The following is a 27,460-nucleotide window of genomic DNA, read 5'->3' on the forward strand; positions in this document are numbered from 1 at the left end:
TTGGCATGCCAACAAGTGCTTAGAATCTAAGCCTTAGATAAAACATGGCAGAATTCTTTCGAACGGTATCGAACCGCCGACCTTTCAAGCTTGGTGAAAGAACTATGATTATACTTGACCGATGTAGCCAATACAAAATTTTAGAAGCCAAATAGTTCCAAATTGGAACTTCCAATTGTCTGAGAACAAACACCAAAAACTGTAAGATACCACTCTTTATTAGAAGAGTATCCTGCATCCTTTTTGAAACAACAAACTGGTTACCACTATCAAAGGAATTGCCTCACTACTTAGTGAACAGATAAACAAACTTACTACGCGATTACTCCTCAATCTTTTGAGAACAAAATCGTTTAAGGAGTACATACAGTTTCTTTCGAAACGTCTTTGGGGTTGGTCACCTATTAAATCAATGCAAAAAGGGAGAATTTTTCTAGCTAAGTTGAACCTGACAAGCAGAAATAGGCATCTTAAACGCCAAACCCGCCAAACTCTTTTTGAATATTTGCAAATTATTCTGCCAATTTGTACTATTTCACAAGCAAATTGTAGCAAACGAAAACAGTAAACCGTAAAATAATACAAAGCTAGTTAAATCACAAAAGCAGTAAATGACCCACATACAGTCAAAGACATCTCTTGTCAGCTGTTACTACGCTTCCCGTTCTGATGATGCAAGGCTACACTGCGCTTTGGTATACTCAAGTGCACTACTACAGTGAAATATGACACTTGCATTTTGCGCCATGTAGCTGATTGAAATGTAAAGGAAATCATAGCAAATAATGTGCTTACATTGCACATTTACCATGTAAAGAGTACAGGATATTGCGCAAATACAACATTTAGAAGCATAGTAACGACTGGTAACAAAACTACGTTTTATGCGCAAACTTAAGCCTCCACAAATCAAACAGCCTTCGCTTTTATCTGTATCTTTAACGAAAAAAGAACATCTAGATGGGAATACAATATTTTGTTTGTTTGTTTTGTATACGGTATTATAATAAAAAAAAGCATCACAGGATAAGCACGGCTTTTCCAATTGAAAAAAAAAAGATCAATACTCAGTAGAGATTACTATACTGCAATGTTTGGTGAATAGCGTCATTCAATAATTAGTGTATTTTATGTTGGCCATGGTTGAAGTAATGAAAACAGAATAGCCTAAATTTATTTTTTGAAAAAGTTTGTCGAAATACACATTGCAGAATGTGTTTTCGTTGCACCTGTGTTGATGTCATCACTGAACAAGCAACTAAGCCAAAATGCTGTTCTTCTTCTTGCTTACGAGAAAATTTGTTGAAAATGTCGATTTTAGACTTGGTCAGGCCTTCCACATTCAACTGCAGCCAGGTGATGCCTTCCTGTACGACAACCGAAGTTGCCTTCCCTGAACAGTTGTTTGACATGAAAAGCGCATGCTCTAGGTCGGCATCACTCTGTGCAAGATGAAGTTGCGTAGAGCTCTGTGAGCTACAATTGCGGTCTCGATTTGTTGTCACTCGCTTGATAGCAAGGATCAATTACAAGGAGGTTTAACAATGCTGCTCTTGATTTTCTATTTATTGAAATACGCAAACTTATTTTAATATTATTGAAAAACGCAGCTTCAGTCAAACCGACGAAACTTTACTTTTGCAACACCTAATTAAGCCATGCGGATGCTCCTTAAAACAGAAAGCAACAGTTGAAAACGAATTGAGAATGTGTGAGAAATCATGAAATGATAAAGTAGGCTATAAGCAAATAGGCTTCTTATTGTTCAATCAAAGAAGGAAATCTTGACCTACGCGATACAGACGTTCGCTCTCCATTTACAAAGACATCTTCGATCCAACAGAACACCATTAACTTCCTCTGATTTTAAACAGCAGCAAAAGTGTCATCGCAAGTTTATTGAGAACTGCTTAACCCTTTATTTGTCCAGCAATAAAAATTCAGGTCATGCCCCTAAAACGTTGATTAAACTGCAGTTTAAGTGAGAATGCAAACACCAAAAAAAATCATAATGCAGCAACAAAAATTTTATAAAAAAAGAATTGTTGCAAAAAGAACAAAACACTGTCGTTCAAATGATTATTCAGCGACATAGGATATTCTAAACCATTGGGAATCAAATTTTGGAATTTTTGCTATATTTTCTTCGTCTTCTTAAGTCTCATGCATTTATTTGATATGAGATGGTGGCAGTCACGTTATTCCTATCCAGATGCTGCAGTCATTGAATTTCGTTGCTATCAAGTGCTGTAAGATTGGCATTTCCATCTCGAGGTCCGTAGATGAGGTAATAAATGATGACGTGCTGTGCGGTTCGAGTCCTGTCCACATGTACAGAACAGCGATTCGGCGAGGCCCCATTCAAACATATGACTGTTAAAACGTCCCACTCCAGTGGGAACAAGATCGAGCTTTACTTAATCTTTGCGGGATAACTCTGGTCTCTTATCATGGTGGAGGCGATATAGTTGGTCTCATTGCATCAACCCATATTCTATAGAAATTTCAGACTTTGGAGTTGTGCACGTGAAATCTTGAGGTTGACAAGCTACGACCTAGCTGCGACACAATCAATCAAAGTGAAGTACGACTGAAGGCAATTGAGATGCACAGCCACTGACCTAGTTACGAGTAGCAACGTATGGTCAAGCATCATCCCACATCTGAGCCAGCACATAATTTTTTGTTAATTCTACATCTCCAAACGTTGAAAATATAAAAAAGCACATGTGCTGACTGTATTATGCTGCAGAAATTCGATACCTGAAGTTGATTTTACAGTACAGTAATGCAAAAACTAAAAAATATTAATTTGCATCGCAAGTACGTAGGCTACTTTCAATTCTGCAATGCAAACACCATAAAATAGCTAAAAGAAAATTGGAAAACCGGATACAGGTTATTCTCGAAATAATAGAACAGTTACGCCAAAAAGTAGCCATAGCCTAATTTTGCAAAAGAACAATATTTATCACAACTCTGCCAAAGCTTTTTTTTATGTTTTCTTTATTCCCTTCTAAACATTGTTGTCAGTAGGCTACGGTGCGTTTATTACTACTTTTCGTCATTTTTTGTTTCTTTAGGTTGTTGCACCGTTCTCTGACAGTTTTACTACACTGTTTTGCTGGCTTATTTACTATTTGTTGTATGATCGTGACAGACTAGCAGCTGAAGTCTTTGACCCTGTGATCCCAGTACCACTAATGTAGGCTACTCCGCATTACAGCACTGTACATGTATTCGGGTTCTATGTGTTATTGTGCTGAAAAAAAAAAATGATCTAAACTTTCCAACACTATCTATAATATAATTTTAATTGCAGAAAATGAAGTCTAGTTCTCAAAGGCTATGTAAAGTACAGCGTTTCTTGATAAATTCGGACTAGTTCGAGCGCACATTGAAAATCGCGCACAAAAAAAAATCGTTCATAATTCATAGTTTATGACCTCCGTTGCAAAATCTGATGCAATGATTAAGACAGTGGGGACCAGTCTTTTTGATGCATTCTTCCGTTTGTTTATGTTGAGTCCCTCTCCTTTTACATGAAATATGCAACATATGACTAAATGAGTTAAAACGTTGCTTTTTTCACGATCACTCACTTCGTACTTCTGTGCTGAACTATCATTGTAGTGAAATTGTTGCGTCTTTGAATAAGCCATTATATATAGCCTACAGCAACATGGGTGTCGTACAAAGTTAAAAACAACCAGTTTGTTTCAAATAAAAATAACTTAGCAATAGCAATTTTGGAATTTTTTTTTCCTGGACAAGAAATTCATCTTGCTTACGACGGAAATGTGTTAGACGCATAAGACGCTTTATCACTCCCTGCTCCTAAAAGCAAGCCTGAGCAGAACTGTCAGTGGAGAAACAAAAAATTAAGTTGATAGTTCAGGTGCCCAGCTCAGTGCACCATCTGTAGACTACGACGCCAGAGCGTCAATGTAACGCCCATAGTGGGCATGTTGAATAGCACAAGACACCAAATGCATTTTTAGCTTGAATACAAAGATTTCCTTTCCGCCTACGTAACCAAAATTCTTCAACTGCCATAGCCTACATAAATCGGGATGATACGAATTTCAAATTCAAAAAATGCTCCCAAATCCTAATCCCAGTTTGCATCGGTGTGCGAAATTAATCAAATTGATGACGCCAATGCCAACGAATCAAAATGCATTTACCGTTTAAACTGCATGAAATCATGAAATTCCGCCTGGGGAATGATTTTTTTCCCGTTGGGAACCACAGAATTAAGGTACAAAACAACTTATTGTTTTTCAAGTTGGAGTCCTTTCGTCTCATCAAAACGACTCCCTACAAATACACGTGCAAAGCAAGATATTTTTGTAGCTGTAGGCCTACTGAAAATATACTCTTCTCGTTGTCAAGTGATATTTCAAGAACTGCATCTAGGTCCAATTTTTATCTTGGTCAACTTCTCGATCGCTCCAATCGCCCCCCGTGAAACCGCCACTGGTAGACTACTGCAGTCTGAAGAGAGTAACAACTAACAATCTACACTACTGTTGGCCACTCATAAATAAAACATAACCTTACAATTGCTATATTCCTATGTTAAATAAGCTTCGTTGTCTGAAGAAAAGCGTTAGATACAATAGGCTTCAGTTAAACCACAACTCTACTTTCAATGGACCAGTTCACTTTGAGGTTTCAGATCTTTATTTTTACTCTGCTTGTAGTCGCTGCACGTTTTCTACGCTGATAAGACAAAATATAAGTAAAAAGCACTCGCGCAAAAGTAACACAGCCTCTGTTTCCACCCGTTTTGTCTCATTCTTTCCAGCGTTGATTTCTGACTTTCAAGAACAAAACGAAGTTGGCTACAATGTCAACTGTCAAGTGACTACTGCAGACACACATACCACACACCGACACGCTTAGATAAACTTCGCATGTGGTTACCCAGTTGTAGGCCAAGTGCCACAGTCCAAAGTCTGTGCTGTGCTTTATTTATTACATAATTTAATATGTTAGTTAAAAGACAGCTACTGTACTTGCTGTTTCTTTTCTTAGTTCATTCCTAGTTGATGTAAAATCCTAGAATCTTTACTCTTTTGCGTTCTGTATAGTGGTAAAACTTGCTCTATACGCTATTGTCTGTGCATGCTTATGAAACGGTAGGCTAATGAGCATATAGAAACAATCAGAAATCGATCACACTACTGCACTGTTGGTACACAGCTTCAGCAATTTTTCAACCAGCAGAGCAATCCCTGCCAACAGACAGCAATACAGTAACAAAGAAAAATTACTTTTACTCCTGAATTCAAAATCAAAATCGCCAGTAGCCTTATGCTGACTTCCACATTGCACAACAACGTAGCACAGGCGTTCTGATTTCAACGACTTGATTTATGCGCGAGCGATTTCTACAAGAGTCAAGTACACAACTACACAAATGACAAACAAAAGCCTGAAACAGTGAGAGTTTACTTTTTTGTTTTTCTCGTCAGAGTTGCCTTGATTGGAAGTTAACCAAAGGCTCTGTAGCGACGTTATGCGGAAATCAAAACCCTAACTATAGCTTATTGAATGGTTTTGCAACAAGGCCAGATAAGACGTGCCTAAAGCATGTACTCTTTGCTGCTGCTTCCCTTGTCTTGGTTACGTAGATTCCTGTCTTCCTACTTGCACAACTTCAATATCTCAAAAATCTGTATTGTAGAAGAGCTTCAGTGTTTGCGATTCTTAAGCCCTACTCATCAAAGAACCTAGCGCTATCGTCCCATATCCCTTCTCTGTTTTTCTTTTAAAATATTCCATCGGTTGATCGACGTCCGTGTCAACCCTACTATCGACCCACTCCTTCCGACAGAACTTTGGGTTTCAGCGCGGAAAACTTACTGTGAATCAGGTCATGCTTTTTCCAAAGCACCAAAGGCTGCTTTGAGGCCAAAAAAAGCCAGCGCCGTTTTTCTAGACTACCAGCTGCTTGCAATAATCAGTAGGGTTGACAGGAGATCTAAGGGGTACTTTTGGACCAAGGCCCGTGATGATTTTAAGGGCTCGTAACCATTGCAAGGAGCTCGAGAGCTTTGAAAAATCACCTCATATTTAATGGATATAGTGCGTTTTTCTAAGTAGTGTCTTCCTCTCAACGACCCTGGCAATAATGTATGGCACAGTGGTCTTACATACAAGCTTCTTCTCCTGCTTTTAGAATCCTGGCTCCACTTCGGTCTAACTCTAACATCTGCACCCACGGCCTGCCACGCACAGTTTCCTCAAAACATGCATATACAGACGATCTACAATTTTCCATTGCAAGTAGTCGTGGGAAAATCTAGAAGACACTTTGCGCCAAGACACACAAACCTTTTCAGGTTATGACCAGAAATGGCGATTCAACTTATCAAAATCAAAACTGTGGCAGTAGCTTTCGAATTGCACAACAGGGGAAGCTGATTGTAAGAGAAATGTTATGAAGGGATAGGTTATGTTATGATATTACCTTGTTATGTTATTAAATGCTATGATATTATCTTGGGATAGGCTAACATTAGACAGATCATTTACATACAGCCACCATTTAGATCTGGTGTCACTGCGCAAGAAGTTCGCATCTTCTGCTACTCTACTGAAGCGTTTAGCAAGCACAGTGCCGGTCTTTGGGGTGTGCAAAAAGTGCGATCGCACAGGGCCCGCAAATTAGGGGGCCCGCAATTTACTCAGAAAATGCAGTAATTTTGTCATTTCCAATAGAAAAATTCAACATGTGAATTCAACAAAGGAATTAGCAACAAGAAAACATAGAGACTCAACGGGTGCAACCTATTTTGTCCCCTGAACGTTTCGTACCCTGAAAAGATCGAGAAAAAAAAACAACAGAGCCGAAGTCGCTGATCGGAGTTGTCGCAAACATTTCAAAATTTCTCTCGATCTTTTCAGGGGACGAAATAGGTCGAAATTTGATTTTGTTACTCCGATTTCAGGGTACAAACTTTTCAGGGGACGAAATAGGTTCCATCCAGACTCAAACATAGAGACATCTCTTTATTTCCGAAAAATGCCAAAGAAAGCATCATCTTACCCTTTTGCTATACCACCGGACAGCACCATTTTACAGTAATATTCATACCCAAACTTTTGTTGTACATGCTCTTAGAATGCCCCAAATTCAAAGTAATGTTTTAAAATTTTCTGGGAGAGGCCCCCCCAGACCCCCGCCGCTGGGTGTCGCCTTCGGCGATCACGCCGTCAGGCTTCGCCCGCCTCTTTCAAAATACCTAGCTACCTACGCTACTGAATTGGATCATTGTCATTGGGGCCCGCAAAGCATATTTTGCACAGGGCCCGAAATACCCTAAGACCGGCACTGAGCAAGCACCAGCTTGGGAGCGAAGGCTGTGTTTTCATGAAAACATGTGTTTTTATGAAAACCATATAATGTTTTAACACTTCCCACAACTAAATGTAGTGGCAGCTGAAGAGTTGGAAAAGTGGGGCCGCGTCTTCGGTGCAGACGAAAAAACAATGGGAGGTTTGAGGGGCCTGTTTCAGAAAAAATTGAAAATTACATTTCATTTGGTGCATTCTGAGCGTATCATCACTAAATTGTGATGAAACGTTTAGATAAAACTTTTTTATTTTAAACTTTAGAAGACACAAAACTCTAAAGTTTTTGTTCGAAGTCAGTCTTTAGTCAATCAGTGCCTTAGTGCCTGATCCTTTCTTTGACTTTAGCATCTTTTCAGAACTTTAGAAGATTAGATTTATCTGCGAGCCAGATGCCGTTATCAAAAAAGCCATATATCACAATAGCCAATGGTTCGCGAGCCATAGGTTCCCGACTTTTGCTCTGCGTAATTCGTCCCTGATTCGTTTCCTTATTTCAAGTAGGCCTACTGGTCCTTTTTCATAAGCCCTGTGTCACAATCAAGGTGCAATGCCTCGCGAGGGCTTGCTTTGTATCTTCAACGAGCGTGTTGTTTTGGTTGTAGAATTCTTGAGCGGTATGTTATTATCGGTCAATGACCAGTAGTAACCTCTAATTGTGAAGTCGTTGTTCTGCAACGTAATTTTAGATCATTCTGTATCTGGAACGTTCTGTTGTTTTCACAATTGCCAATATCGTTTGTCATGATGTCACAAGGTTGTTTACGAATGGACCTCTGATTACGAAATCTGTATTATGTAACAGTTCTCTACTCCTACGTGACATTCTTTAGACTTCTTTAAACTTGCTTGTTTATGCCGCTCAATGCTACGTGACCGACGATGAGTTCGTGTGATGCAACACTACGTAACCTTCTCGAAGTTACTAGACCGAACAAACCAACTATAAATAGTAGTGTAGTTTGTGTAATTATTATTATGATGATTATTATTGAGTTGGTTATGAGAGTGTGTTATGAGTTGTGGATTGGTAGTTGATGCAGAAATTGTTGTTGATTGAGAGTTGAAGTAATCGAATACAAGTAGATGAGAATTGATGCTGATATAATTTCTGATCAAAATTAGAGTTATTTGAGAAGCCGTTCGTTAAAGTCCTTCAAGAAGTTAGATTATCATTCCACTAGTAGAATTATTCGACATTTATTTGACTGCTTTTCGGTTATAACCCATTAAACTACGTCATTGAATCTTTCCAAGTCTTTTTCCTGGTAAGAGATAGAAAGAAATCGTGACATCCTGGGGGCTCGTCCGGGAAAAACCGAAAAAGAAATTAACCGAAAAACCGAAGAATACCGAAGATTTATTGAAAGAATAATAAATTAATGTCAAGATGGCGGATACTGTCAAACATGAGATGATTGAAGACTTAGGGAGCATGGCTGAACGAATGGGGCTGACTGGTAATGAGAAGTCTCAGTTTGTGATAGAAGAGTATCACAAGATAATGAACCAGAAAGCTCAGCGAGAAGCTGACGAAAGAGAAGATAGAAGAGCTGCTCGTGAAATAAGGAAAGCACAACTTGAAGCTGAAGCTGAAGAAAAACAAGCACAACGAGAAGCTGAAGAAAAACAAGCACAACGAGAAGCTGAAGAAAAACAAGCTCAACGAGAAGCTGAAGAAAAACAAGCTCAACGAGAAGCTGAAGAAAAACAAGCTCAACGAGAAGCTGAAGAAAAACAAGCTCAACGAGAAGCAGAAGAGAAACAAGCACAACTTGAAGCTGAGGAGAAACGGGCGCAGCGCGAAGCAGAAGCAGAAGAAAGAAGAGCGCAATATGAATTGGAAAAGTTAAAACTTGAATTAGAAAGACAAAAGCTGGACATTGGTGAGCGATCTAATTCCACTAATGATAATGCTCGAGATGTTATTGTGGCGCAAGTTAGACGTCCAGATTTGCCATCATTTGTTGAAGAAAAAGATGAGTTGGATAGTTATTTGTTAAGATTTGAAAGATATGCTACAATAGCTAAATTGGAGAAGTCGACGTGGGCTACCCAGCTAAGCATGTTATTATCGGGACAAGCTCTTGATGTATATTCAAGACTTTCGCAAGAAGAGGCCATGAACTACGACAGATTGAAGTTAGCTCTGTTAAAGCGATACAATTTTACCGAGCATGGATACCGTCAAAGATTCCGTGAGGCAAAGCCTGAACGACACGAAAGCCCAGGTCAATTTATTGAACGTTTAAGAAACCTTTTGTTAAAATGGTTTGAGCTTTCGGGGGCCGACCAATCATTGGACGGATTGGCAAACCTTATAGTTAAGGAACAATTCACAGATTCATGTTCAAAAGATCTGTCTGTTTATCTAATGGAGAGAAGTCCAAAAACTCTAGAAGAAATAGCCAGTGTGGCAAAACAGTACTTAGTTGCTCATGATGAGAAGTTGTCGACTGAAGAAACGTTGTCATGCGATAATGACGAAGAGCAAACAAATAATTTTAAAGGAGGTGCGGTTCCAAGAGAAGTACGTTGTTTTAATTTTAATGGCTTAGGTCATAAGTCTGTTAACTGCCGGAGAAAGACTAATAGAAATCATCAGGAATCGAGGAAGTGGTGCAATCGTTGCAATAGGCAAGGACACGAAGCGAAGGAATGCAAGGATAAGTCGTTTTCCTTACCTAATCAGTCTGGGAAAAATAAAGACACGGACGTTTATCGATGCGGTTGTGCGTTAATGATTCCTGAACCCACGCTTGGGGAGGAGAGACCGGATGAAGAAGTTTGTGAAAAAATAATACCTGAAGATTACCTGCCAGTAGTGGATGGAAAAGTTGGAAACAAAAAGGTAAAAGTTTTACGTGATTCTGGTTCTACGGGTATAATGGTGGTAAGAGATAGAAAGAAATCGTGACACCCTGCACATCCCATTATGCTTTTAAACTGTGTGAATCGATGGAATTACCGCAAAACCAACTTGACAATATTCACTGAGTAGGTTATCATTAAGATTTATCATTAGATTAAGACTCAAGAAAACGTAGAAAAGGCAAGTTGAGGAGGAAAGCAGTAAGGTGGGATTGACAAGAGAGGACGCGTCAGACAGATCGTTGTGGCGGCAGGGTGTGAAGGCGATTGCGACACTTGGAGGTGAATCCGGCTACCCTCGGTAACAGGGACATCACATGATTAAAACTGGACTACTAGCCTACTAATAGGTTATGTCGAACCCCAGTGACGTTTGGTGGCTTAAACCGTTGGGAAAGCAACTTGGAAATATGCTGCAGCAAGGTAGTAGGCACGAAGGGCGTAACCGTCGGGCGAAGCCCGAAGGCGTGTTGCCGAAGGCAACACTTCCAGCGGGGGGTCTGGGGGGCCTCCCCATACATTTTTGAAAAACACTTCCAATTTGGTGCGCTCTGAGAGCATTTCCAAAACAAATCAAAAATAAAAGTTTGTCAAATTGTGCTGCGCCTATGTCGTGATCATACATCCATTTAATGTTTGGAAGTCATGAACAATCTTAATTTTAACGTTGCAAGACCAAAATCCTGTGTTAGACATGGAATAATAGTTGTCTAAATGTTTAATTTGTCATGAATGTTCATTCTCAAATATTCAGTTAAGCCTACACTACAAAAACTAACACTTAGGCCTAAACATTACAACCGCAAGCAATTTTTACAAAAAGCTGGATAAGTTTGCCTCCTGCGTATAGAAGCTTAACAAACTAAATATTGCACCCGCACCTGAACGTTCATTGGCGAAGTAACGTTATATCAACGCTGTAAAAAGGGCAAAGGCATGACTATGAAAGCTAGTACAGTAGGCTAAAGTACATGGCGAGGAAACATCAAAAAACAGCAACAAGCTTTTTGGCATTATGATGCTGTGCGTGTACCGTGACGAGATACCATTCTGACCAGTTAGTCTAGTCGCTCTAGCGAATGTACGCGTTGACGTCACTGGGACAGCACAACTAACCTACCATAACCATAACACATCTGATTGGCTAAGCAGCTGGTGACGTTTTGCAAAACGGGTGAGGATTGGTTAAAACGAAGGCGTTTTTTGACATTTTTGAATCTGGGAAATCAAGTTTGATAGTTGCTTACCTGGAGCCTTAGTGATTGTTTCTGACAGAAGCGTTTGCGTCAATTGGCATTTATAGGCAAGACATGCGGTTTGGTGAGAACTTAGACTACTCACAAGCGTTACGAGTAATTCTAGTCACGAACACAGTAATTTTCAAGTTAAAATAGACGTGATAAAAACAATAAGTTAAACCTAGAATTCAGTCATTATATTTTGCATAGTTTTTGCTAAGGTAAGCACTGCTTTCCTTGCTTTCCCTCACCGATCGTCACTGTCGAACCCCAATGCACTAGCTCACACAATCTAACAAGCACGGGCATAGATAAAGCCTACGCTTCAATTTTCCAATTCATGTTGGATGCTGTAAAAATCTGGTAGGCTATGATATCTCATAAAGGCGAAGAAAAGAATTTATCTCTACCTGGCACAAGGTAACTTATGTCATGTACCGTACTGTAGTTTACAATGATCCAAAAGCTGAACTTGGCAGTAAATCGATCCAAAGAGCAAACAACCTTTCAATGCATCTAGATAAGAATCACAAAGACCCTGGTAGGAAATTGTCCAACGTATCTAGTGTAGGCTACTCATTCCAATCTATTGACGTGGAAGGTCTTGGATTTTTGGACGCATTTCCGCAACGGAATGCTGTCTTGTTTCAGAAAATGACATCTTTTTCAACAAAACAAATGTTCCGCAATGGAAGGTTAAGCTAAATCTTATATTGGAATGCTCAGTAACCAAGAAAGAAAGACATCACACAGCCCATCAATGCAACAATATCTTCATGGATTGGCCAAGTAAAAACTGCTTGGACTTGCAATAAAATAGCTTCATACGAAACAACAATAGAAGCTTCAAGCAAATCGATGCAGCATCGTCGAGAGCGGTTGAGCGAGTAAAATAAATGAAAGTAAATTTGTTGTGTGCTCGCGCCTCGCTTAATTTTTTGTTAGCGCCTTCACCTACGGGAAAGGCGCTTTCTCAAAAAGACAACACTCTTTCGTTTTGTTCAGTTCAGTGTTGTGTTAAATCCCATCCGGATGACTGTAACTTAAATTCTGCAATCTACTTTGTTGTTCTATGTAAAAATCTAATTGTAGTGTTAGCTTGGTAGAAAAAGTAAAATAAAAATTTAGCAAGTTGGGGATGGTTTGAAGTATACCAGACAGGATCGGGAGACTTACAGGACAAGCTCCCTGAACGCAACAAGTGTCTTTCGACAGCCTTTGAGGACGATTCAGCAGGTTCATAGTAAGTGCACGTAAAAGTAACTCCACTTCATGGCATTAAAAAGTGCAAATAGGCAATTACATATTCAATTCAATTTCAATTCAATTTATTTTTTTCTTTGTCGGAAAACAACAGCAATGATAAAGTTACAAATAGTGAACGGGAACAAAACCAACAAAAGGAAAAGGTGGCAAAACTACATATATTTTCTTTCTTTTTGTTAACAATTTTTTTGTTATATTATTATCAGTCACATGACTTCGGGAATTTAACCAATTGTACATAAATATATTTGGTTAATTTTTAACCTGATTAACTCGATTTTGAAGTTGATTTGGCTTTTTTCTGAGTTTTAGATTTGGCAACTTTGCTGCAGAGGACGTTGCTGAATGCCAGTGTTGCCAACTTTGTGATTTTTCCGCAAGTTGGAGCTTGTTTTTTCAGATTTGCGTATTTTTTTAGTTTGCAAGTTGCTTTTTTGCCAGTCTAATGTTTTTTAACTTGTCTTTGACACTAAATTTAAGATATTTTTTTATTGTATTCAACATTGCATCCTTTCTTTTCTTAATTGTTACGTATAATGGCATTAAATAAGTGTCATTCTTGAAATAAAACGTGATGCATAAACTGGAAAATGTTATTTAAAGTTTTCAACTGTCAAACTGCATACTGGATATTGGTTGCAAATTATGGGTTTGTGTTGGTGTTGATTTGCTTGTTTTGGCTTGTGTTTTAGATTTACTTATTTGTTCTTGAAAAATAACCTGGCATCACTGCTGAATGCTCTCAGTCTCAACCTTCGAGAGTTCGAGCTGCTCAGCAACAACAAACTTGGAATAAAAGGCACATTTTGGCATGAAAGATGGAAAATGTTAAGGATGGAAGATTTGGATGGTGGGATGGAAGACAGTCTTCCATCTGATGGATAACTGAGCTAGCAACTGCTTAAACTACATTCAGTGTAATTCCTACAATCGCCATTATTAATAATGAGCTAAAAAGATGATAAAGAGAAAGTAGAGAGCAGAGGTTAGCCTTGCTTATGCAGAAAAATATATCATACATTGATTTAAGTATTTTTCACCATTTTGAAACTAAAACTAGGCTAGCAAAGTATTAAAAAATATGCTTACTTGCACAGTAGTTTACTATATATATTATCCACTCCAGATTAGGTGCAATTTACCTTGTCTTTTAAGTTACAGTTTATATAAATCACCTTTTAAGCTGAGAAATTACAATGAGTTTTATCAATGTTTATGACACTGGATTGGTATCGCCATCTCCTACTGTGAGCCACAGGTCAAAGCCGCCATCAGTACTAAAATTTCAATCCACTGCAGGTAGGCTATAGTCCAAGGTTTGTTGCCACTTTTTAAACAATGACATTTTGCCATTATTACTTTAGCATTTACCAGACTGGCATTACCACATTGTAGTTTAGCAATAAATATTCCAAGCACATACATTTGTAAGCAAGAAAACAGATGAAGCTAAACTACAATTTCAAACAATGTTAAGAGTTGATTTCATAGGAGATTATAGATATAGATCATCAAAAATGTTGCAAAGAGTTTGACATGCAGAAATTCAAGAACTATTGGTCAAGCTGATGTCAGTTGAATTGATAGATATGTTTTCTATCTCCATTTCATTATAAGCTAGCTACTGTTACTGGGTGGTTTTGAATCTTTATCCTCGGACTGACAAAGCCTACCAACCAACCAACCAGTAACAGTAGATGGCTTATAATGAAATGGAGTCAGAAAAAATATCTATCAATTCAACTGACATCAGCTTGACCAACAGTTCTCGAATTTCTGCATATCAAATAGATATTTTTTCTGACTCCATTTCATTATAAGCTATCTACTGTTACTCAACCACATTCTATGTGTGTGTGGTTGTATGGTTAATGATTCTCTTGTCACAACGGATGATTTATGTCTTAGTTTATTTTTGATAAAATACTAATAAAACTTAAATCTGTCTATTAACTTTTTGTCCTTATATTTGTGGGAGTGATTAACAACAACAATCAGGTATATGTACTAGGGTGCGGCTGGTGCCCCTTACATGGATGTTTCAAATAGATATTTTTTCTGACTCCATTTCATTATAAGCTATCTACTGTTACTCAACCACATTCTATGTGTGTGTGGTTGTATGGTTAATGATTCTCTTGTCACAACGGATGATTTATGTCTTAGTTTATTTTTGATAAAATACTAATAAAACTTAAATCTGTCTATTAACTTTTTGTCCTTATATTTGTGGGAGTGATTAACAACAACAATCAGGTATATTATGTACTCAGTGACCAAGTTTGTGGATATGTTTTACAATAAGTTTAACTACGTACTTGTTTTAGACTTAGTTTAATTATTCTTGAAGAGTTGATTGGTGGTACAGAACTTAAAGAATCTGACTAAAAAGAGGTTCATGGTAGCCCGAAGCTGCAGGTTTTTGTCTGACTCTCTTCAAGAGCTTACTTCATTCTGGCGATAGCTTCTGAAGAGAGTCAGACAAAAACCTGCAGCTTCGAGCTACCAAAAGCAACCTTTTCGCAATCTTTAATTATTCTTCTTAAATTCTGCAGTACCATTTTAAAATGTAATTTTGCATATATATACTATAATTAACATTATTTGATTTTTCTAGATAGGAAAACTGCCAGTGTTAAGACCCTTGACCCTAGGCTTAAAAATTTTATCATCTCTTTGGTCATAGTTGGATTTTTGGCTGTTATTGGAGCTGCACTGTACACAAGTAAGCTATGGCTGACAAAATTTGCTTCAAAATGTTTTGTCTAATACAAACTAACAGACTATTGCATTCACAGACTGATATATTTTTGTTGACTTAGTCTACTCCTGAAGGGAATACAAATCTTGAGAACCAACCAAACACATTTTAGTTTGTTAACACAAACAAATTTTAACAAATGTGCTATTGCCATGCCATTTTAGAATTCTATGAGATAGGCCTATATACATTGGATTTGTGCAAGGTGTTTGAAAGAGTATGTAATATTTTAGCATGTAATGATTCAAATATGTTCAAAGCTGCAGCCGCATCGGTGTTCACTGACATGCAGCAAATTCAAGATGCATCATGTCTTGCTGTCGAAAGGGCACTGAATGAAAAGTTACCGCAGTCTTCAATTTTTGCCAATCGATGCCGAAGTAAGTAGCCTAATACTGTCGGTGCACGATTTCATGCCTTGGTCCTAATGAGACGACCCCTTGGCCGCAAGGCACAAATGACTCATGACCTGAATGACGCAATGTATGTATGAGTGAAGTTCTTTTCTCAAATTTGAAAGTTGGGTTTGTGACAATAGTTTAGTGTTTCAACCATAGATGCTATCAACACTATAAAAAGAGTGCTCACTGTCAAGTAAAAAAGCCAAGCAGAACGAATTACAGCAAATGTACACGTAGTTACTAAGCTTCTAAAAACTTACCAACTTGTTTTCCTTTTATTGGGATCCACAGCAAATTCTTTAAGAGGAATCTTTTCGTTTATTGTAGGAATATGTCCAATGCTTCATTTCCGATTCACCGTCACCTGATGCTTGCTGTGCATTGTAGAGTCCTTGTCTTTTAGGCGCAGACAGTTAGGCACCGGTCAAATAGGCGCGCACACTGTGGCGCCCGTTCATTTAGGTGCTATTCCTAGTAACGTCAGCAGATTGTATCAGCTCAGCTTTGGCACAACCTATTCGAGGTTTTGACGGAAAACTAAGTTACTCTTTACTCAAGCCTACCACCCGCTTGAATATAGGCTACGGTATATTTTTACTGATGTTTAGTGTAGTTATTATTTGACTTAACTAAAAGTGAACTCAGTCATGTTCGGAAACTTGAATAATCTATTGATAAAGTTTTCGCCGACGCAAACCTGGACTAACAACAGATAAATGCTGAACACGCTCATTAAAAAAACAATATATTTTTCTGTTCAATATAACATTTTGTGTGAAAAACATTGCCCTACCTGTCAAGCTGATACAATCTGCAGACTTTACTAGGAATAGCACCTAAATGAACCGGAATGGCCTGATTTGGTGAGTCCGATTCGGTGAGTTCGATTCGGTGAGTCCGATTCGGTGAGTTCCCTTTTCGGTGAGAGCCTTTTTCGGTGAGAGCCCTATTCGGTGAGTTTTTTTTTTAAATTATTGCGCGCCGTAGCCTAATTATCATTGCCGTTATAGGGGTGGGGGGTTTGGGTTTTTGGAGGTTGGGGGTTTGGGTTTTTGGGGGTTTTGGGTTTTTTTGGAAGTTTTGGTTTTTTTTGGGGGTTTGGGTTTTTGGGTTTGGGTTTTTGGGTTTGGGGTTAGGGGGTTAGGGGTTTTAATTAGGCTACGGTACCCGATAATTTTCAAAAAAAAATTCAAAAAAATCACCGATTAGGGCTCTCACCGAAAAAGGCTCTCACCGAAAAAGGCTCTCACCGAATCGGACTCACCGAATAGTAGCAGACCCAAATGAACGGGCGCCACACTGCCACAGTGTGCGGGCCTATTTGACCGACGCCTAACTGTCTGCGCCTAAAAGACTTGCTCCCCCATTTTATGATGGTTGGCTTCTGATATCACAGTTCGTAATTTTAGCTAAAAACATTGAAAAGTGCTTTTCAGATATCTCAAGTAGGCCTATCCCCGGTTGATCTTGCTAGCAGGAGACAATAACTGATCCATCCATGATCCAACTTCATCATTAAAAGAAAAATGTTATATTTTTTACTACAAGATGAAGCACTTTTTTGAACCGTTTCCATCCGGTGTCAACGTTTATCGATGCTACACACTGACTAAACTATTTGACAGGCAATCTTCGATTCTTAATGCAAGCCTGAGGTTCCAGCTTCTCCATGAATGTGCATGGAACTTAGTGCGGTTCTGTATTTTTTGCACAAAAAATCAAAGGCTCTTGTTCTTTGATTATCTGACAGTTGCTGACATCTTAAAACAGTCTAACCGTAGCCTACCTACTCGACAGAAGCCTAAATTCTTTGTTTGTCCGAGCAACACACACTTTCTGGATCATAACGCACAATTATAGCTTGTAAATTTCTCAATGTAACTATAACCTATAAGTTTTCCACCTGAATAAATAAATTGGCAGTTGAAAGCATGTTATCCAATAAGTTTCGTATACTTTTGGACTGGTTTGCTATTTAGAGTCAAACCAATTCCCAACTACGTGATGTCGATTTATTGAGATAAAATATCCCATTTGCTGATAAAAGCACTTTATATTCTTTCAGAAAAGTCGTGCACATTTGACGTAGAAGCTTGCAGTGTGAGGTGCCCGTTTGGCTACACCACTGACGTCAACACCGGTTGTGAAACCAATTGTGATTGCGCCAGCACAGGAGGAATATTTGACGGGGACATTCAATTTGACGTTGATGATCTTCCTGGACTATTTGCAGTTTGTACTGTTTATTGCAATATTTACATGTATGGACAGTTGTGGTTTTGAACGTAACTTTCTGAGCTTAGATAAATTTTCAGAGAGGTTAATGTCGATTTTTAGAATGGTTAATGCTGTGGTTCCTTGAAATGGAAGTAGTGCTAATCGTAAATTCATGGAAATTGATATCAATGATATCACTATAGAAATCCTATCAGAAAGACATGAATTGATTACAGTGTCGTCCGGGCCACTTAAAGTTGGGTGTCATAATTTGGTGCACCAATGCAAGTAGGTTTGACGCCACATGTTCTAGGCTACGGTATGGACATTGGACACACTTGATATTGTAGCGTTATATAGTATATATGTTTGTTACAAGTGATGATAAAATGGGCAGACTTTTGGTTCTTTTGAGGATTAATCAAAGCAAAGCAGACAAGAAAGTAAAAAAATCTAAAAAATTCTTTATTTTGTGATTGGTTACTGGTTTACTGTGGCAACTACATTAGCTATCTATTGCGTTTAATTACTTTTTGTTAAGGCTATTTATTTTTCTTATGTATTTAGGAATTTGTTGAAGATGAAGGAACAAACAGTGCATCCGTGTTTGCAAGTGGCCTCAGAAGTTCAGAGTTGTGGCCGGTCAATTCCAACAACAGGGTGGAACTCCCTTTCGAAATAGATTCCTCATTAGGTAGCACCTTTAAAGCAGATACGATCATGTAGCTTATCATGTATACAGTGTACAACATGTTAGTGGGCACTGGGCAATCACGTTAACAGACACAGGCCAAGCACTTCAAACAGGACAGGTAGACTGGCGTCGTTGGTACTTGAAACAAATTTTACTTTTTACCAGAATCGACAGAACAACATATATATATGAGAATGAAAAAAGAATGAAATTATTTAAATTTGAAGTTGGTGCCTTAAGTTAGAAAACGGATAGTTGCGTGCTGCAAGGTTTGTACGAAGGAAACTCCTTTTTTCATCGACACAAAATCGCCTCAGATCAACTACGGATTGTGGACCAGCTTTTCTGTGATAGGTTGCCGAGTGAAGTTTGTAACCTATCACTCGGCTCATCACTTTCAGGCTCTCGTGGCCGGACAGCGATCTACGAAGCCGCTGATTGGCTGAAGAAAAACACGTGTGTGGATTTATTCGAGAAACGTGACACTGATACGGTCAGCTTGAAGGTTTATAGTAGAGGCCCTTGTAGGTACGGTTGATGTGCACAACAATTTTTGAACCTTTGCGACCCTTAATTGCCATAAAGCTGAATAATAATATTGTATTGTGTAGCCTACATATTAACAGAGCAACTATTACCTCAGAGCGTGGAGGGAAGCTCTGGAACACAACTTTTAAACCACAGTGTTATTGATTGATTCCTTTAATTTTTCAAGACGTTTGTGGCACTCCATCTGATGTCTTGGATAAATCTTCCTTGTTGCTATAGGTTTACTCCTTTGAAAATGTAGATTTGTAAAATACAGTTGCATATTTTATGATAGGCTTTCTTGTTTTAAATTTATGCTGCCGGCTTTTATCATCCCAAGTATTTTTGTTGCCTTCAAAACATGAAATACTTTTGTTACCGATTTGCAACAGAAGTTGCTTTTGTTTATTTAGATCAAAAATTGGATTTCAGCGCAAGGCAGCTTTTGTAGATAAAGTCTACCAGCAAGATCTGGTCGTCAACGAGGGATGTGACGATGTCTCCGCGGTTTTGCATCTTCTCTTCCACGCGTTGGGCTTCTACCATGAACAGTCGAGACCTGATAGAGATGCTTTCATCACCCTGGATGAATCAGCAGTCAGTTTCGGTATGTTTGTTCTAATGTGCTGGCTAATGTAATGACTTATGGTTAGGACAGCTTTTGTAACACTTTTTACATCTTCGAGCAGCTTCCAAAATATTCAAAACTCATATAAGATGTTTTGCGCTACTTTCAGGAATTTTACAATGGAGCATTTTTTTAAATGCATGTTTTTATGCTTTTTGAACTATTGATTTTTATTGAACTTTGCTATATGATCGTCTTTTTAACTAAAATCACACAAAATTGTGTTTAGCTAATATTTGTTTGAAAAGTTTGTTAAGATGTAAGAAAAATTCTTTTTAATCTTGGTTCACTGCGGTTGTAAAGTACCCCCCTGTAGTTGAAGTGTTAACTTGTGGCTTCAATTTTCAATTCTTCTTCAATTGCCTTTTCAATTCAACTTGAATTCTGATCACAGCTTTAAAAAGCAAATACGATGCCGCTGCTGAAGAGAATGTCACCCGCGTGGACTTGCTCTTCCCGTACAACGTCAGGTCCATCATGCACCACACTAGCGACATGGAGGTCAAAGAAGGCGACTACATGTTCATTCGGAAAAGTACGAGCAAGCCACAGCTCACAAGACCAAAGTATCCCAACGCAAATGACGTGGCAGAACTCCATCAGCTTTACGGATGCAATGTGCCAATATCAAAGCAGCTGTTTGATGTTTATGCTGAGTCAGCTGCTGATGACGAGCCTGGCTACCAATGGGGACGTAAGTACCAGCTCAATGTTTTCATTACAAATTTCGTAGTTGGTTATCCAAGCTTTGTTCCCGGCAGTTGAAGATTTAAATTAAGTGGATGGGAAGCCAATCTTCGTGTCCACCTTTAGGCATGCCTTTAAGTGTTCTGCCTAAGACACAGCAGCATGCTCTTGAGCGGTTTCGAACCTGCACCCTTTCGAACGTCGTGCCAGGGCTCTCACCACTCGGCTATGTCATGATTCCAGTGACGTATTCAGGGTAGAAACGAGAGGATGCGAAGAAACTGTTACCACCGTTTCAGGGGCCAACTAAGACTTTTACTGCACCTTACAATTTTCAATGAAGAAATCGTGACGCTTAATTTCAAACTTAGACCGTCTTCTACCTAGTAATATCTTAGTTTTACGATAACTGTCGTAAGCTACATTTTCATACGTTTGCTCATATAGGTCAAATAGATTTGAAGTTATGTCTGGATGCAGACTGAGTTAGTCTAATATAGTAATAAGTGTACGTTTGTAAAGTGTTCAGCTTGATAGGCCAGTAAATTTGTTCAAAATGATGCAGTGTGAAAAAAGCATAAGTTTAGTTAAAAGTTAAAGACCTAAGTAGTAAGTATAGAGGGTCAGTTGTAGTTTGCAGCTCACTAGTGCAAGGATTTTCAAGCAGGGGTAAATTTCATCTGTGAAGCAGGTAAATTTAAAAAAAGAAAAGGTACGAACCACATTGCAAATGCCCAAAACCTGATGTGAAAACAGGTGATGATGATAAGTTTTCCTTTAGCCAGTCATTAAACAAATTGGGATTAAAAGTTTGCGGACCTCCCCAGACAGTATATCAACCACTTTTTGCATTGATTCAACGTCTGCCTGCAGACGTTGAATCAATGTAAAAAGTGGTTGATTTGCTGTCTGGTCCGTCCCAGTGAGTGGAGAGGATCAAGAAAACCTTTTGGTTCGAAAGTAACCAAATCGGTACAACTTGATACAGAGGTACAAACGTGGTCGGAATGGAGTTCATGGAGTGATTGCTTCGAGTGGTGTGGCGACTCGGCTCAGATACGCTACCAGTCCAAGAGACCCCTCTCGCCTGACGATAGCGCTAAGTGGGAGCGCAGGAAGGAAGAGTGAGTCTAGAACATCCCTTCGATGACAATCCCAGACAACTAAATTCGTCATTTTTACATTGATTCAACACGCAGACGTTGTAATCAATGTAAAAATGAAAAATGTTGTTGTCTGTATAAGGATTTCAAATTTGTGCTGTCACTAGTTAAGAGCTTGGAAATGTAGTTAGTTTAGCCAATTCACTGTCGTCGCAGATAACCATCAGCAGAAAGACTCTCGAAAAGGTGATTTAGATAAAAATTGTTATTTTGCAAACAAAAGTAACCATATAGTAGTCGGCCGTTAGTTTAAAATTGGACTGGATAAGGAAAGTTTGAAGAAAATAAAATTTGATAGCAAAAGTCTAAAGTTCACTAAATAGCTTTGTGATGGGCATCAGGTCCACTTAAAACTTCTAGAGGGGAAGAAACTGGTTTTTGACATTTTTTTCATAAACTCGAAGAGAACTTCTCATGTTGAAACAACTGCAATATCCAAAGCATGCCTGCAGAATACATTTCATTTCTCTACAAGTTGTTTGAAAAATATTTATCGCAACGCACAAACCCTGATCGATTGTTGATTTGGTTTTGAATCTTTATCCTCGGACTGACAAGGCCTCTGAGAAGTTATTCCTGGTAGTTTCGCATACTTGTAGAGGCTTTTGACGCAGAGCCGGTTACCGAGATTGACAGAGTGAAGTTTTCCGATTGTTGGAATGTTGTTACCAGGGAATTACAGTATTCCAACATTCCATGCACTAAGTCCCATTAAATGGAGAGCAGTCTTGAAATGCGTTGCTCAAGAACACACCCGAGAGCCGAACCCGCACCGCGTGACCTTGAGTCGGGCGCTTAACCACTGAGCTAACGGGGCGGACAAGCTTGTTGATGTAAATTGGTGTACAATTATAGACCATTGTATTTATCGGTTTACAATTACAGACCATCGTAAATTAATTGTTGATGGCAAATCGGTTTACAGGCGCGCCTGCAAAAACCCGCCCTGTCCGGATACGACGTACAGTGAGTGGGGGTCTTATGGGGAATGTTCAAACACATGCGGAGGGGGAACACAAAGCCGGTGAGGAATTAAGAGACTATCATGTTCTTTCCACTTATATTTGCTCTTTATTTGCATTCTTATTTCTTCCGCTCATCGAGAGTTGGAGGCAATGAAGCGTCAAATTTGTCATGTGATTTTTCAATTGTAATGTTATGCCTGGCATGTCGTTCTTCCACCTTCTTGGTTAGTCTGTCCCTGCCAAGACAGCACATCAATCTTTTTTTATATGTAAAAGCGGTTGATTTGTTGTCTGGGTGCTTTGCTTCCCATTTATCGTTTTATTTTCTATTTCAATTCGAGCACTCCCGTACTGAACAGATCAGATAAAAAATCGTTTAGTTTGACTTTGAAATAGAATAGACTATCATTTATGGCCAAACTATTATTCAATGCTGGAATGTGCAGGTAAAAATTTCATTTCAAATACGTTCAGTTGGCTACTTGCAAGGTTAAATTTTTTTGGTTGATTCTCTTTGTGAAGTCCACAACTTTTGTCACTCGAGAGCGATTCGACAAGACTGGCTGTTTCGGTACCATTGTGACGTCACTATACATTTTAATCTAGCGTATTAAACTTTCGATGCAGATTTGGAAAAAAACCAACAAACTTAACTCACTTTAAGCTAACTTCATGAAAGAATTGGTTCACGTGTAAATTTTCAAAATCATTTAGACATTACTGCACTAGTGCACTAATGCAATTTCATTACATGTACGAACACAATTGTATCAATGCAATCTTTGCGAAACCCGCGCCTCCAAACTATACAAACGTGCATAGCAAAAACAACAATTGCTTGTTTTCTAGTCATCGAGATTGCTTCCCAAAAATCCCATGCGATCGTACGAACTGGCAAGCGTTCATACAAAAGACGGAATGCAACACTGTGCCTTGTACTGCAGGGAGTAAGTGAAATGTTTCTTCTCTGCAATCTGTGTTGTGCTTTGAAAGACTAAATATCATTGTAGAGCTCATGCCCCGCATGAAAAGTGGGTGACGCCCCCCTTTGTTAAGAACCACTGATCTATCTTTTTCTATTCTTTCTAACTCTTTCCATTTTTAGTCGTATCCAGGCGTACGCCTGGTGGTTGAAGATTTAGATTAAGTGGACGGACAGGCAAGCCTTTCCATTCATTAGCATGCTCGTGGATTGATATCGAATCGTAACTAGTGCTTCAACTGGCGGTCGGCGCCTTTCGTTGATGGCAATAAAGAAATTCTTTCTCACTTGACACCTTTTTTGTTAATTAGCGTATCCAGGCTTATGCCCGATGGTTAAAGATTTATTTTAACTGGAGGGAAGGCAAAGAAGCTAATCTTTGTTTCCAGTGTCCACCTTCAGCCATTTCATTAAATGTCTTCCCTGAGACACAGTCACGTGCTATTCAGCGTTGCCGAATGGGGTGTCGACTACCGAGCATCGTAGGCCTACAGGGGCTCTCTTCAGTCGGCCATGCAACTGTACAACATGAACTTGACACAAGGTCCCCCTACAGTACAGTTGAAATGAGTTTTCACGGTTGGTATTTTATTTGCGTCAAGGTGGGCCGAAGGAACTGATTGTTTCGTGGCAAGAATGGGGAGGTTGGGGATCTTGCTCCAGGACCATGTGTCTGCTGGGGGATAGCGCTACCCGTGAACGATTTTGCTTCGATCAACTATTCAGGAAATCTGACGATTGCCCAAATAAAGAGGTTTGGGGTTTTTAACGTTAAGAAACACTTGTGATATTTCCTAAACGTTTTGTGTGTCACTCTAAAGTTTCTCAACTATTGATTATGTTTGGTGTGGCAATAAATTACAGGCGTACGATTTTGTTTCCAACTTGTTCAATCATAACTGCAGAACGTTGACAATGCATTTCATTGCTACGACATGAAGAAAATGCAATCGAGATGTTGCTTATAACGAACATAACATGGACAAGTTTTGGCCCACAAATTTTCCAGCCACTCCTGATATCTTTCGATTTGTTATCCTCAGCTCCCCGGAGGATACAGTAAAGAGGAGTCTCATGCAAAGTCAATACAGAAGAGGAAGTGTGAATGCACAGCGGAGGAGACGCGCAGGAGAGTCACATTCGGACCAACATCCACTCAGGGAACCTTACCAACGAAAGATCCTTCGTGTATGTTTATCGAACTGTCGATATCTTTTGATATGTCATTTCAGCTTTGTATATTTTTAGTGATAGTTTTGAAATTCTTTTCGATATTAACATGAGACAGCCTGATATTTTCTACTGGCCGAAGAAATCTTAATTGAGTTCTTGTCATACCGCAGGAAGTTCATCATTTCCATGCTCACTTGCATTGTTTGGTACAACATCACTTTGTCGCCATGGATTAGCCTTATAGTTTTGTCTTGAGTATTGCCATGTATTATAGTATTACTTTGAAACCGAATATTTGATATGTCTTCACACATGCAGAAAAACCTGATGTTTCTATTAGAATAAGATACTGAAGAAGCTGCCTCTACGGTGGCGAAAGCTTACTTAATGTATAACTTACTAAACGTGTCTGATTCCCAGGCAACAAAATCCGTCATTTTTTGTGTCTGCGCAGACGTTTTTACGTTGACGTCCGCAGACGTTGAATGAATGTAAAAATAACGGTTTTGCTGTCTGGGTGTTATTTGCATGCGATACATTTTTCAAACCGATGTTTTGCGTTGCAGTCGATATGTTCGCACCGGCAAGCGAGTTACATCATAATTATTTTTCTCTTTGTTCTTTCAACGAGCGCAACGACCAGTTCCCGAAGTGGCTCAGCGGGGAGTATGACGACAGACCTGGGGCTGACTGGGTTTGTCATGACACAACGCTGGGATATTAGTGAGTTCCCAGACAAGAAAATCCGTCATTTTTACATTGATTTAACGTCTTATTTATGTATAAATGACGGATTTTGTTGTCTGGGTTTCCCTGTTGCTGCCTCGCTGGCAAATATACTCTTTTTACCTTAGTTCGACGTCTGTTGACGTTAAATTATTGCAATTAGGACTTGCCATTAGTAACAGATGAGATCATAAAATAATGGGATTACGCCAAATTTTGTCATTTTAAGCAGGTGCAGAAATCAACAACACTTCGGGGGAGGCTGTTTCTGTTTGTCCCTACAATTTTTCATTTTTAATACCGTGATTACCACTTAGCCAACGCTTCTAAATTGAGCTTTCTCGGTAGATCGGTCATTTTTGTTTGAAGTCATACATTTAATTATTCTACTGATAAATAAGATCTTGATATTAATTTTTTTTTTTTAAGTAAACTTGGATATTCCGACGATGAAGGGAGAGTCCTCCAGTCTGACTACGCCGACCAGCTCCCGTTGTGTAAGAGATTGTTCACAGGAGATTTCAACAACGACGGCAAGGATGACCTACTTTGTGTCGACCCAGAAAACAGGTTATTTGAAATAATTTCCTCATTGCTTTCCAACAGCCCTGCAGTTCAGTGCATAAGAAACCACCGGGTCGTGTCAGAGAGAGGTGCCCATAACTCATAAAGATGTGTTCATGAATAGGTGCGATTTTTATAAAGGACTGGCCAATGTTACCACGAAATCATAATTTTTGATTGGGTTCCTGCATGCGCAATTGTTGTGAGTTCAGTATTGCGTTCCTTATTATGTTGGCCTAATTGCAGCAACTGCTTTACTATGAACCTCTAGTAGGCTATGTCTTAGTAGGGCATTGAACTTGCAACTTCAACCTTGCAGGCCACTGAGCTCAGGGCGTTTGCTGCAGCTCAGTGGAATGTAAAAAAAAAAACATGGTAAAAACGTGACTAAAAATTTTACTGGTTAAATCCTTCTCGATTCATTAATTTAAACATAGGCTGCTGCACATGACTAAGAATGTTTAAACAGAGCTCAATTTGTAGTTGTTGTTCTTTTATAACTAAACGTTAAATTCTGCACTTGGCCTATACTTTTTACAACTTGCGCAGTGAGATGGCGGCACACCTCAACGAAAACAACTTATTTCTTGGGGAGCCGGTTGTCTTCGATACTTACTGTGTGGACACGGCTGACCAGATTGTTGTCAGTGACGTAGACGGTGACGGGAAGGATGACGTCGTCTGCTTGGAACCCAGTGGCCACATATCCGTTCGTCTCAACGTGAAGAATGACTGGTAGCATGGTGGTGGAATCTTTTTCACTGCAATGAGCGGCAGGAGTTACGAATATTGACAGACTGGCTAGTCGATCCGTACACGAATGAAGCTCAGTCAAGCTCGTGTTTTCTAATCCGCCGAGATGGTTCCTTTTCCCTAGTCAGAAAATTGGTACTTTTCTCTATTCAACGTCTGCAGACGTTGATTCGATGTAAAAAAAGGACCTATTTGCCGGCTTGGTAACGATGATGTTATTTGAATGTCAATTTTTAGTATGTTTTGCAGACTCAATAACGTTATTCGAAATAAACAACTATTCAGAACAAGTTATTTCAGTTCAGTTTGTTTTTATTTCTGACCATCATAATGAAAAACCATATATTCCAAACATAGCAGAGGTCTAAATGTTGACTGGCAGCCTAGCAGGAAGCAGTAGGCTACTCTTGTCAACAATAACAATCATTTTATTTCACCACGTTTTTGTTTTCTTACACGAACGCATCCATGCGCTCTGGAG

General features: G+C 39.0%; 1 protein-coding gene across 1 annotated transcript; it reads left to right on the plus strand.

The window, feature by feature from the left end:
* The first annotated feature begins 13,868 nt into the window (after positions 1–13,868).
* On the plus strand, positions 13,869–27,260 carry LOC145775841 (uncharacterized). The gene is made up of 16 exons (XM_082587222.1): positions 13,869–14,036; positions 15,355–15,462; positions 15,759–15,878; positions 17,965–18,131; positions 18,684–18,810; positions 19,212–19,338; positions 19,752–19,945; positions 20,361–20,660; positions 21,642–21,777; positions 22,742–22,840; positions 23,631–23,728; positions 24,366–24,517; positions 24,807–24,951; positions 25,503–25,659; positions 26,092–26,232; positions 26,776–27,260. Exons 1-16 carry the CDS (start codon positions 13,934–13,936, stop codon positions 26,963–26,965), a joined length of 2,364 nt encoding a protein of 787 aa, XP_082443348.1. The 5' UTR covers positions 13,869–13,933; the 3' UTR covers positions 26,966–27,260.
* The last annotated feature ends 200 nt before the right edge of the window (positions 27,261–27,460 follow it).

The sequence above is a fragment of the Aplidium turbinatum genome, chromosome 8 (assembly GCF_918807975.1).
Source record: "Aplidium turbinatum chromosome 8, kaAplTurb1.1, whole genome shotgun sequence".
Lineage (NCBI taxonomy): Eukaryota > Metazoa > Chordata > Ascidiacea > Aplousobranchia > Polyclinidae > Aplidium > Aplidium turbinatum.

Excerpts from the sequence above, each read along its gene's own strand:
- LOC145775841 (XM_082587222.1), top strand. The coding sequence starts at position 13,934 with ATGAGTTTTATCAATGTTTATGACACTGGATTGGTATCGCCATCTCCT. Across the intron at positions 14,037-15,354 it reads AAAATTTCAATCCACTGCAG|ATAGGAAAACTGCCAGTGTT; the intron begins GTAGGCTATAGT and ends TGATTTTTCTAG. Across the intron at positions 25,660-26,091 it reads GACACAACGCTGGGATATTA|TAAACTTGGATATTCCGACG; the intron begins GTGAGTTCCCAG and ends TTTTTTTTTAAG.